The sequence below is a fragment of the Protopterus annectens genome, chromosome 13.part0, assembly GCF_019279795.1.
Source record: "Protopterus annectens isolate FY-2018-M chromosome 13.part0, PAN1.0, whole genome shotgun sequence".
Taxonomy (NCBI): Eukaryota; Metazoa; Chordata; order Ceratodontiformes; family Protopteridae; genus Protopterus; species Protopterus annectens.
The window spans coordinates 516552537-516566188 of NC_056747.1; the positions used below are offsets into that span (position 1 = coordinate 516552537).

The 13652-nt window shown below is 37.3% G+C and overlaps 1 protein-coding gene across 2 annotated transcripts in view; it reads left to right on the forward strand.

Moving 5' to 3' along the window:
* Positions 1–13652, forward strand: part of CLIP2 (CAP-Gly domain containing linker protein 2) — a 1185433-nt gene that overhangs the window by 1106334 nt on the left and 65447 nt on the right. For both annotated transcript variants that reach the window (XM_044054144.1, XM_044054145.1), the window contains one exon: positions 11256–11441. In XM_044054144.1, the coding sequence (XP_043910079.1) occupies positions 11256–11441 (186 nt within the window). The remainder of the gene's footprint in view (positions 1–11255; positions 11442–13652) is intronic.

Consider the following 13652-nt stretch of genomic DNA (forward strand, 5'->3'; position numbering starts at 1 on the left):
CACACACACACACACACACACACACACACACATATAGAATGATAGATGGATAGAAACACACACACACACAGATTATGCACACAAACATGCAAGTGTACACGCTAAGAAATGCAGAGATAGAAAGTCTCTAACCCATATGCAGAAAGTCAGATTCACACCCATGCACACACATTTAGTGGCACAGACTCTGTCGCTCTCTTTCACACACACATACACACACTTGCCCAGCAATTGCAGCCTCTTTCTTGACTGCCTAAACTTCAGATGTCTATAATCAAATGAATGAAAAATTACATTCATTGCAAAGCAGTGCATCTTTCCCCTATCCCACATAATTCTCAACTGTTGCTGATTTTGTAGAATGTTTCTGATTTTGTCATATTTTGCGACATCCCTGAAAAATGTTTGATTTCACAGTAAATAGGTTCATAGGTAGGTACTAGGTTATCAGCCCAAGGGCCTAAGTAAGCCTAGCCAACAAGGTTCCCTGGCTAATTCCACCCACAGAAGTGATCCCTGGGGTGTATTTCCTATTTTTAACTGTTTCACAAACAAGATAAAAAGTACGGTGGAATGGAAGTCCAAAAAGTATTTAATGTGGATAGCAGCAAAGCAAGCAAAAACAATGACAAAATAGTATAAACTCTGTCCACAGTGGACAGAGTTTATACTATTTTGTCATTGTTTTTGCTTGCCTTGCTGCTATCCACATTAAATACGTTTTGAACATCCATTCCACCATATTTTTTATCGTGTATTTCCTTTTTCCCATCCACTCATCAAGATTTTTCTTGAAGTGTGCTAATGAGGAACTTTGCTTGACATAGATGGGTAGCTTGTTCCAGAGTATGGGAAGTCTGTGGGACAGGAATCAATCCCTCCAACATGTCCTGTTTATTGTGGTAACAAGGTTTAGGTCCCTAGAGCGTGTACCTCAGAGGGATTGGGATTTCTTTAGGTGTAGCATGTCCAACAGCTCTGGTTTTGACATAGCTTTATATGTTAGGCAGCGATCACCTCGGAGTAGGCGATATGCTAATGAGTAAAGCTGGAGTTTTTTGAGACGGTCAGTGTAGGGCATCTATTTGAGGCCAGTAATCCTCTTTGTGAGGTACTTCTGTGGCCTTTCCAGCTGCTGCAGATGTCTTGTGAGGTACATTCCAAAAGGGGCGTTCTACTCTATAATGGGTCACAGAAGTAACTAACAGGACACACCACGAGAGCACTGGTTCCTTCACAAATATCCTTTATTCCAAACGATAACTTACACAAGAATGAAGCTTTTCGTGCTTCTTGCACGCTTCTTCAGATACAAATTAAATTATCTATCCTACTTCTTTTTATACCTATCAGTGCTTTCAATTATTATTAAACAATCAAACAATTTGTCAATTCAACCATTAATAAGTAAATTGGTAACAAGGCTTGTAACTTTTTAAGAGTTCAACGCTGCGCATTCAGTTCATGCCCCAGTTACTAAATATCATTCATGCTACTTTATTACTTATTAATAAAAATATAAATAGTTCTTCCACACAAAGTAGATATGATCGTCTTATAAAGACACATTCTGATACTAACTGTGTCAAAACATTAGCAAAGACATCCCTAACAATGTGTGCTTTAGTGGCTAGGCACTAGTGTCACATCTAGCTGCTCATGTATTAAAACGATAGTTGAATATTTAACCAAAAACTACTACTTATACATAGAAGAACCCACCCACTAGGGACATGGATGGCCCTTTTCCCATCAGACTGAACACGTTCACCAGAGGGAGATCGGTGAGCCGAGGTCCAAGGAAACGAAAGTTCTCAGCCGACAGGCACGAGAGACAACAGAAAAGGAACTGGAATTGACTCTACTGGTATTTAATTTTTCTAAATATGATCTGTCTGTATCTGATATTTCACTCTTGAACAGAGGGCTTAATTATGTGCCCTCACAGTATAGTAAACTGTCTGAAACATTGATAGATATAAGATTGTTTGCTAGGAAAGTAGCTCTGAGAATGTTTTTTAAGAACCAAGTGCATCAAGCGCAAGTCGTTGACACCAGCCTTAAGCGTAGAAGCACCTTCTCCCCGATCTTGCCTTTCAATGTAGAGTGCTTTGTGAAAACATGCGAGAAAGACATTTATAACTTATACACCACCAAAAATGTTAAAAATAGATTTTTTAACTTAGAGAAGGCTGAATACAATTCTTTAATGAATTTGAAGTATAATGAAGATATATTAATAATCAATGCTGACAAAGGGGGAGGAGTGGTGCTTTTAGATAAAGCAGAATATGTTGAGACAATAGAAGCTACTCTAGCCCAGAATGACACCTACAAAGAACTAACACTAGAAGGAGTGATGAATATCATTAACAATGTTAGAGATGAGTTATATGACATCCTGATGTGCAGACAAGTCAGTAAAGAAATGTTTGATTTCCTTTACATAGAAGAACCACTTATACCAGTGCTAAAAGGCTTGCCAAAAGTACACAAACAAGTAGAACCGATGCCCATGAGACCCATAGTATCAGGCAGACAATGGGCGACATATAACATCTCAAGGTTTTTGGAGAAGATGTTAAGGCCATTAGTGAATAAGATTGACACGATTCTTAGAGATACACAGCATGTTAAAAGACATAGGATCCTTTGACCTCCAAGAAAAAAGGAATGGGAAATTACTCTTGGTCACATTAGACGTTCGTGATTTATTCACCTGCATTCCCAATGAATATGGTGTACAGGCTGTGAGGGAGGTAATGGTTGCCAAGAGTGAGTTCTCAAGAGATAGACAGATTTTAATTGGGCAATTATTGGAATTGGTATTGAATTGTAATGTTTTCATGTTTCATAGTAAGTACTATCTGCAGACATGGGGTGTCGCTATGGGCACCCCATGCGCAAACTCCTATGCTAACTTAGTACTATATAGCTGGGAGCAGAAACATATATTCAACAGTCCATGGATGGATAAGATACGTATGTATAAGAGATTCGTTGATGATGTGATACTGGCATGGGATGGCACTACTGATGAGTTGAGGAGTTTTGTAGATTATTTGGAAGAAACAACTACATTTCTGAAATTCACATATGAATATTCCTATAGTGAGATTAACTTTTTAGATTTAACTCTATACTACGACACAGAAGACAAATTATCTTTCAAGTTGTTTAGAAAGACATGTTGGAGGAATACAATTTTAGAATATAGCAGTATGCACCCGAGATATATGTTTTCTGGAATAATGAAAGGGCAGTTTTGGAGGTTAACCAGAATATGCAAGGACCCGGCCATATTACAAACAGAGGCAGACAATATGGAAAGGTTATTTATGGCCAAGGGATATAACAGCAAGGTGGTTCAAGAGACGAGACACAACATCATACCACATGAGAATATAGAGGATGAGGCACATAGTTGCCCTAGAGACAAACGCAGAGGGAAAAAGAGACTGAGAGATGAATAATCCGAAACATATGACAGACAAAATAAGAAGATCAATTTAATCTTGAAATATACAAATGACATCAATGAAATCAGGAGGATCATAAATAGACATTGGAACATCCTTACTGTTATAGACGATATTAGGGTAATAGTAGGTGAAAAACCAGGATTTGTTTATCGGACCTGTGACAATCTGAAAACAATCTTTTCTTCCAAATTACATAATAATATTTATGACAATGATGGAAATACTGATAATCCAGGGACACATCCTTGCAAAAATTGTAGCATGTGCCAATACATCACCACCATACAAGATTATCAACATCCACATGGACATTTCCATTTTTCACCAAGGACACAGACGAACTGCAACACTAAGAATTTAATATACATGGCTAACTGCACCCTCTGCCCAGCCTTCTACATTGGTCTCACCAAGAGGAGACTGAGAGAGCGCATTTATAACCATGTATATGACATTCGCAAACATTATGAACTGAATGCATTGGCTAAACACATTATTGTAAATCCTACACACCATTTCAAATTTAGAGTGTTACAAACTCTGCACATTAGTCCTAGGATGGGGGACAACAGCAATGCTCTAGCGAAATTAGAGATGGAGTGGATTTTTAGGTCAGGGGCACACAGATACCCAGGAATCAATAACTATGTTACAGTTAAACCATTTATAGAATAAATTAATATAGTTATCTCCTTTTAAAAACATGTGTTTATATTCTGTTTTTACTACACATAAGCAGAATGTTTTTATAAATACACAGGTTGAGATTCGGATAATAATGCTAACTACTAGTGTTTAACAAGATTTCAACAATGTGGATGCATCCAGTTCCATGTATTGTAGACATGGATAGGTTGCAAGAAGTTGCACTAGTATTGATGGAAGCCTGAAACCATCTACATGATATTGCTTATTTCATTGAACCATATAGTATCTCAAGTAGACTGACCACAAGGGATAAAGAACACCCTACTCATTTATATCTACTTATACTCCGGGCCAGCGTCAGGAATGAGACTTGAAGAATATATTTAAAGTTCATTGATTTCATGGCTGACTATTATATGGAAAGCCAATATTGATTTATATAATTCTATGCGATGTTTATATTTATATTTTTATACATATATGTAATTTAATTTTAATGAACTATGGGGAACATGATGAGGCTTCTGTTATTTATCCATCATGGTCCACAGAAATTTATCCATATAATATTTAGAAGATGACTGTTATATTAGACATGAATTGTTTCACGATCCTTCACATAAGGTTTTAACTCTCCACAGTACTAAGCTATATTTGACACAATTTTAATGTTATGTTTTTTAACTTCACCAATCTACAAACAGTTTTTGTTTTTCATATACATTTCTATTAATTTAGAGTTATTTATTATTTATTGATATTCACATAAAAATAAGAAGTGAAATCATTGAACAATACAGGAGAGACATATGTCTCTTACTTTATTTAATATAACATAGGTTGAAGAGATCAGAAGTTCATGATTATCAATTGTTATGATGATTTGTTTTTTCTGACAAGTTATTTAAAGTTATCATGATATTTTAAAAGGATGAATTTCTATACACAATAGCGTAATGGGGAAATTGAAAATGGTAGGAATGCCTTAGTTATTCGTCTAACTTTTTGTGGGAAAATATTTTAACAGTAATTTTAGATGTGTCAGTTCTATGCTGAGTTATAGATACGATACCTCTAGCAGAAACTATGAAATTTAACAATAACACCAATAGGATAGACTTATTTACCGTAGTTATCACATATATTCCCACATAGGACACAGACCAAAACAGTACTTCACAACCGAAGTTAAGAAATGAAGATAGGGATTAATCATAATGCAGATAATTAGATACATGTCTACCTTCGTGATTGATTTCTTCATGGGGTTTATTATTTGTTTTATTATTTGTTTGTTAATATGTATATATTGCTTAGGAAATATTCATGTTTTTATATTATTTTACATACACGACATACTTACATGCACGAACAGTGTTTATGAGCATAGCTCTGTCTTACGTGTAGATTTTGAAGGAAGTTTTTATTTGACACATGTTATGCTTTTATACACCTTCTATGTATAAGTAGTAGGTTTTGGTTAAACATTCAACTATCGTTTTAATACATGAGCAGCTAGATGTGACACTAGTGCCTAGCCACTAAAGCACACATTGTTAGGGATGTCTTTGCTAATGTTTTGACACAGTTAGTATTAGAATGTGTCTTTATAAGATGATCATATCTACTTTGTGTGGAAGAACTATTTATATTTTTATTAATAAATAATAAAGTAGCATGAATGATATTTAGTAACTGGGGCATGAGCTGAATGCGCTGCGTTGAACTCTTAAAAAGTTACAAGCCTTGTTACCAATTTACCTATTAATGGTTAAATTGACAAATTGTTTGATTGTTTAATAATAATTGAAAGCACTGATAGGTATAAAAAGAAGTAGGATAGGTAATTTAATTTGTATCTGAAGAAGCGTGCAAGAAGCACGCGAAAGCACTCATTCTTGTGTAAGTTATCGTTTGGAATAAAGGATATTTGTGAAGGAACCAGTGCTCTCGTGGTGTGTCCTGTTAGTTACTTCTGTGATTTTGGCGTTGCTGTTTGCTACAGGATACTTTAGGAGGACAGCGGCAATTGTGTTTTACTTTTTACTACTCTATAATGGGTCTAATGAGTGTCGAGTAGAGGGGAACAATGACTTATTTTTTCCTGGATGAGAACCCACACACACACATATAGAATGATAGATGGATAGAAACACACACACACACACACAGTTTATGCACACAAACATGCAAGTGTACACGCTAAGAAATGCAGAGATAGAAAGTCTCTAACCCATATGCAGAAAGTCAGATTCACACCCATACACACATTTAGTGGCACAGACTCTGTCTCTCTCTTTCACACACACATACACACACTTGCCCAGCAATTGCAGCCTCTTTCTTGACTGCCTAAACTTCAGATGTCTATAATCAAATGAATGAAAAATTACATTCATTGCAAAGCAGTGCATCTTTCCCCTATCCCACATAATTCTCAACTGTTGCTGATTTTGTAGAATGTTTCTGATTTTGTCATATTTTGCGACATCCCTGAAAAATGTTTGATTTCACAGTAAATAGGTTCATAGGTAGGTACTAGGCTATCGGCCCAAGGGCCTAAGTAAGCCTAGCCAACAAGGTTCCCTGGCTAATGCCACCCACCGAAGTGATCCCTGGGGTGTATTTCCTATTTTTAACTGTTTCACAAACAAGATAAAAAGTACGGTGGAATGGAGGTCCAAAAAGTATTTAATGTGGATAGCAGCAGCAAAATAATGACAAATAGTATAAACTCTGTCCACAGTGGACAGAGTTTATACTATTTTGTCATTGTTTTTGCTTGCCTTGCTGCTATCCACATTAAATACGTTTTGAACATCCATTCCACCATATTTTTTATCGTGTATTTCCTATTTCCCATCCACTCATCAAGATTTTTCTTGAAGTGTGCTAATGAGGAACTTTGCTTGACATAGATGGGTAGCTTGTTCCAGAGTATGGGAAGTCTGTGGGACAGGAATCAATCCCTCCAACATGTCCTGTTTATTGTGGTGACAAGGTTTAGGTCCCTAGAGCGTGTACCTCAGAGGGATTGGGATTTCTTTAGGTGTAGCATGTCCAACAGCTCTGGTTTTGACATAGCTTTATATGTTAGGCAGCGATCACCTCGGAGTAGGCGATATGCTAATGAGTAAAGCTGGAGTTTTTTGAGACGGTCAGTGTAGGGCATCTACTTGAGGCCAGTAATCCTCTTTGTGAGGTACTTCTGTGGCCTTTCCAGCTGCTGCAGATGTCTTGTGAGGTACATTCCAAAAGGGGCGTTCTACTCTATAATGGGTCTTATGAGTGTCGAGTAGAGGGGAACAATGACTTATTTTTTCCTGGATGAGAACCCTTTTGTGATGAGGTGCGTCACATAGAAGGATTTCCTGACTACTGTGGCGATGTGATTATCAAAGGAGAGACTACTGTCCACCTGGGTCTCAAGGTCTCTTATCACACATTCGGTAGTAGACTCCCGCCTATGTGATAGTTCATGGGTACAGTTTTTACCAAAGGGGATGACAATGCACATTTTGGCATTGAGCTTGAGGCTGTGGCTCTGACACCAGGCATCTGTCTCGGTGAGGCCCTTCTGTAGGATGTCCACATCATTTGGGGACTCGACTATGTCTCCTAGTTTGCAGTCATCTGTGAACTTCATTAGCCAGAGGCCTTCTATGTTAACCTGTACTTCAGAGAAGTAGATACCAAACAGAAGAGGTCCCAGGACTGAACCCTGTGGTACTCCACTTGTCACTGGTTTGAAGTCAGATTTGGAGTCTGCAACACACACACACACACACACACACACACACACACACACACACACACACACACACACACACACACACACACACACACACACACACACACACTCACTGAGAGAGATCAAGTAATCCCAACACAGGAACAAAATTAGGGACGGATTTTTGATGTTGTTCTTATAAACTTAGTTCTTTTATATTTAGTATACCTATATATAAAACTTTATAGACTCTGTTATCTTCATTTTATGGGTCAAATAGATGTTGTGGCTCCCGATTAATTTATTTGGTGGGAGAGGGGTCAAAAAGGGCTCTTTGGATAGTGAAGGTTGCAGACCCCTGGCTTATAGAGTGCATTTGTGTAGGATTCAGCAGTCGTAACTGCATGGGTGTCATGAAGTTCACCACTTCTGTCTTAAGAAGCATGAAGTTGGCTTTGGAGAAATTTTTTACCATGGTTTCCTTAATGGGGGGTGGGGGCAGGATGTGAATATCTAGGGTGATTAGCTTATGGTCGGATCTGACCAATGAGGAGTTGATTTCAGGTGTGGTACACCAGTCACTCAGTTTGTTAATGACTAGGTCAAGGATATTGTTGCCCCTGGTGGGGGTGTGGATAAGTTGATCCAGGGTACTGGAATTTATGAATTCCAGAAAGCGTTGAGCGAAGGAGTTGGTACATGAGTAGTTTTCTCAGTTAATGGTGGGGTAGTTGAAATCGCCCATTATTAGGCTGTTTGGTTGAACCCTAATATTTTCCAGTATATCAAGAAAAGAGGAGTGGAAATCCTGGGGCATGGTGGGGGATCTGTAGCAAGCTACATTTTGGATTGCAGTTTTTCCCAGAGTTAGTTGCACTTGGATAACCTCAGATGCATTATGCTGAGCAACTAGCCTGGAGGTGTGGATATCCTTAATGAATATGGATACACCTCTGCCTTTGATGTTCCGGCCCAGGTTAGGTGGCCGAAAAGTGTGGTATGAGTTATAGCCTGGTAATGCAGGGGTGCTCTCTGGAGCCTTGAACCAGGTCTCAGTCACTGCACAGATATCGATGTTCTCCATTTTAAGGAGTGCCTCAAGGGAGTGCATTTTGAGATTTAGAATTCTAGCATTGAGTAGCATTACCCTCAGTTTTTGCTTGCCTTTTCCTGTTATGGTAGTGAATTTGTCATTTGAACCGTGCCTAAAAAAGGCACTATAGGGGTGGCAAGAGCCTTAGCCAGTATCCAGAATCCCAGGGGTGACAGGTGCAGGCCATCTCTGGCAAAGCATCGTGGTCTGTCGACCATGTCGTCCCAGGCAGACAGATACTGGATCCCCTTAGAATGACACCAGAAGCTTAGCCAATTGTTGAAGTCAGTGTCAGACAACTACAGTTAGTCAATAAACCCATCAATTATAGTTTCATTATTGATCAGATAAAACATTGTTGATGCAAAACCTCTTCCAATATTAACTTTTTGAAGTGAGTTAGGATAATATTTTAAAAAATCCCTAATTTTCAGTCTCTCTCTCCCCATTATTGTTCACTTTCTCCAGAGTTCTTCAACAAAGATGTTAAGAAGTCATGGTATATATACACACACACACACACACACACACACACACACACACACACACACACACACACACACACACACCTGTTTCTTGCTGTCTCTAATATAGTTTACTGCATTAGTTTTTTTTCTTCCATGCTCACCGAATGTAGCTTTTCCAAGTACTGTGAATAGTGAGGAAGCAAGTAAAACAGCAGATTCTTTTAACTGCTATTGCATTCACTTTTATCATTTTATTCCTTTTTCTCCCCAATTGTATTTATTTTTTTAAATAAAGTGAGCAAAATCAACATGGCGGCCAGTTGTTTTTTTATCTGTTTTTCACATCAGCTTAATATGCTCTCCTGGTTTACAAATACTCTGTCGGAGAATGTGTTCTGTAATAGGAATTGTTTTTGAGATCTGCCTATTTTATAAAAGACAATAAAAAAACAAAATGAACTGTCAGAATTTACTGGACACCCTTCCTACATTTCCATCTTTGATGTGATCTTTGCTCTGTATAATGCAGCTTTCACCTGAAAGAGGGAGATATGAACTATGCAACTAACTAAAAATAAAGGCAAACTACGTCTGATTCCCAGCTCCCTTCTAACTTTCACTAAAGACACATATCTTCCTCCAGCTTCCTTCTAATTCTGACTCTCAGAGTTTTACCTGCTTTAACTCTAGGATCATAGGAGGTTACTAGGCTATTGTCCCTAGGGCCTTTACAAGCCTAGCCATGTTTTACCCTTGTTTCCCTCATAGACTAAGAGAAATAGCTTATATTAGCATGTGAATTCATGATCGGCACCGACTTCCCCTATCCAAAAGGGACATAGGTGAAACCCCCTTGGTGAATTTACGGTTTCCCATCCAGTTGTTCAAGTTACACTTAAATAGGGTTATTGAGGCGCTTTGTTTAACTTGAATTGGGAGTTTGTTCCAGAGGAGTGGCAGCCCCTGGGAGATATATCTGTCTCTCCAGCAAGTCCTATTTATGTTGCAAGCTAGGTTAAGGTCTCTAGAGCGAGTGAGTCTTGTCCCATTAGATTTGCAGATGTGCAGCATTTCCATTAAGGCAGGGTCCGAGACTGCTCTGTAGGCCAGACACAAGTCGCCTCTAAGCAGTCTGTACGATACAGAGTATAGTGACAGTCCCTTCAGTCTGTCAATGTAGGTCATGTGATGAAGGCCTTGAATTTTCATGGTGAGAAACCTCTATGGTCTCTCCAGTTGCTGCAGGTGTCTGGTGAGATACATACTGAAGGGGCCATTTTACTCTATTACTGGTCTGATGAGGGATAAATACAGAGGAGTTTTCACCTCCTTCATTTTGGATGCTATTCCCTTACTTATGAGATGGGCAACATAGAAGGCCTTCCTCACCACTGTGTACACATGTTGATCAAAGCTAAGGCTGCTATCAACCTCTCACCACTGGGTTTGAACTTGGGTGGGGGGAATTGTTAGTGTTGTAATTTGCTGGGACTTCACCTTTACCGAAGGGGATGACAATACATTTTTTTAATTTAAGTTTCAGTCCGTGGCTTTGGCACCAGTCATTTGTTTGTGTAAGCCCTTTTTGTAGTACAGTGGCATTGCTTTGGGTTTTAATGATTGCACCCAGTTTGCAGTCATCAGCGAACATGGTAAGCCACAGGCCATCTATTTTCACTTGAACCTCTGAGAAATAGATTCCAAACTGTCTCTCATCTTTGTCTTTTTTTAAATAACTGTAAGTCTGTCTCCTTTCCAACTTTGATTTCTGATATGATTCTGATCATGTTTTTTTCCCTTCAGCTTTTTAATTTGTTTCATTTTAAATTTTGTAGGACAAGGAGAAAACAATATCTGACCACAGGCGTTACTCATTGATAGATCCTACCTCAGATTCTGAGGTAGTTCGACTACAGCACCGACTTCTGAGTACAGAGGATGTTCTGAGGAATGCTCTAGAACAAAACCAACAGATGGAAAAACTTGTGGAGGCCATGAGAACCAACTCTGAGAAAATGCAGGTAAGATGTTGCCTGTCTGCTGTAACTCGACATGTTTATATGGGGTATTTACTTTCAGCCATGCTCACAGTTTAAATTCGGAGTCTTTAGCTCCTAATGAGGTGCATTCCATAGTGATGGGTTTAATTCCCTCAAACTCATTTGGAAACTGTCTGCTCTGAAAGGTTTGGTTAGCCGTACAGTGCTCTTAGGTACCCTAATATTAAATGAATACTGTTAATTTTGAAAAGTTAAATTTGTTTCTGCTTAAAATATTTTTTGTGTTTGTGTGTGTGTCTTTATGTAGCACACAATTTGTGATCCAGAATTAATTTATTTTTTATTTTAATTTTATTAACAAACTACCCAGAAAATTTAATTTATCGTATTTTAAAAGCAGCGTATGAAGTAAAAACTGAGAAGTGATTTGAATAGACTCATACACTGTGCAAATGTGCATAGATGGGATTGAAATCCAGGTCTTCACAGTCATAGCCCAGTACTTTAATCACTATACTGTATAGATTCTTCTTTACTGTGCTTATTGTTTCACTTTTCATTCCTCATGGCTTGAGCCATGGTCTCCTACCAGCTCTGATAATGTGCCATTATTTCTTTTAGCACTGTTTACCTGTCATTATCACTGTTCAGACAAATTTGAGCTGAATATGTGGTTGGATTATAGGTAGTACATCAGGAAGGAAATCGGATTCCTTTTTTGATGTACTGTGTTCCTGTGTAGTGCTGTTAATATTATGAATGGCCAACCTGTTTTTTCTAATTTTTTTTGTGTCAAGTCATTTAATATGTCAAGTTATCAGTGTCAGTGGCACAACAGGTTGGCTGTGGGTTCTATCCCCAAACCAGGTAGACTGACTGCTGGCACTGCAGTGCAGTATAAGGGGATGTGCTGCACTCCTGAATTTATCATCCTTTTTGATGAGACGTTAAACTGAGGCCCCATCTGCCTGAGCAGGTAGTAACTCAGATGGATGTAAAAGATCCGATGGCATCTATCGAAAAGAGAAGAGGTCCTTTATTTATTTACACCTTTTTACAAAATATATTACCTACATATTTTCATTTTTAAATACTTAAATATCCACATTTTACCAAATTATACAATTATTTGAATAATTTAATTCTCATTTTTCTATACATAGTCTATTGTTTTTATATACAAACTTCTTAATTTGACGCCCCACTCCTTTTTCAATAACCGTAATTTGATTTTTCTCAATATTATTGACAATATCCATTTCTATTAAACAAAATTTCATTAATTATTTCATTCCATAATACCCAGAATACATAAAACACTTTTTTATCCAAATTCAGTTTTGATTCTTTACTTCTAGTCTTATAGTACCCATATTCAATCATATCCATATTTATATTATTACTGCTCTTGACATCGCTAAAAACATTCTGTGCATAATTTATCCCTCAGTTGTTTTATTCTATTACATTTTAAAAAACACGTTCTGTGATTTCTTCTTCACTACAATACAAATATATTCTTTCACTTTTCTTTTTATATGACATGTTAACTTTTACTGGTAATTTTTTATTCCCAATCTCCATAGAAATCTTGACATTCAACTTTATCGCTACACCATTTATTTCTTTGTTTACCTGCTTTAATCTTTCCCTCTGCTACATTTTCCTATGGATTATACACAGCAGTATTGTCTCATAATATTTTTATACCATGTTTTTCTGTCTTCTTCTATTTCATCGATCCTTATTTTCCACATTTTTATCTTTAGTTAATATTTCTCAATTTCTTCATTATAATATTCTTTTATTTTTTTTCTCCTTATTGCTTCCCAAAATTTTTCATATTACTGGGTTTAACATATATAGTCCCCCTTCTTCTTTTTTCGTATATTATACTCTCCTTTTAACTTGATGTAATGTAGAACCCCATATGAATGAAAACAATATTTCTAACAATTGCTTCTCATATATTATCAGAATCATAACACTTCATAAATATGCTATTTTACCTAATAATATGGAATTAATCAAATGTACTTTCTTCTTATAAGTTAATCTGTAAGTTTTCCATAGAACACAACTTTCTTTCCTGTTGCTTCCCATTGATTTCTACTCTCTTCTTTGTCAAAATGTATTCCTAATGCTGAGATTTCTTTAACTGAGAATTGTATACCTGCTAATTTTTATTCTGTCTCCCATTCATTTACTTTTACATTTATTTAAAGTCATACC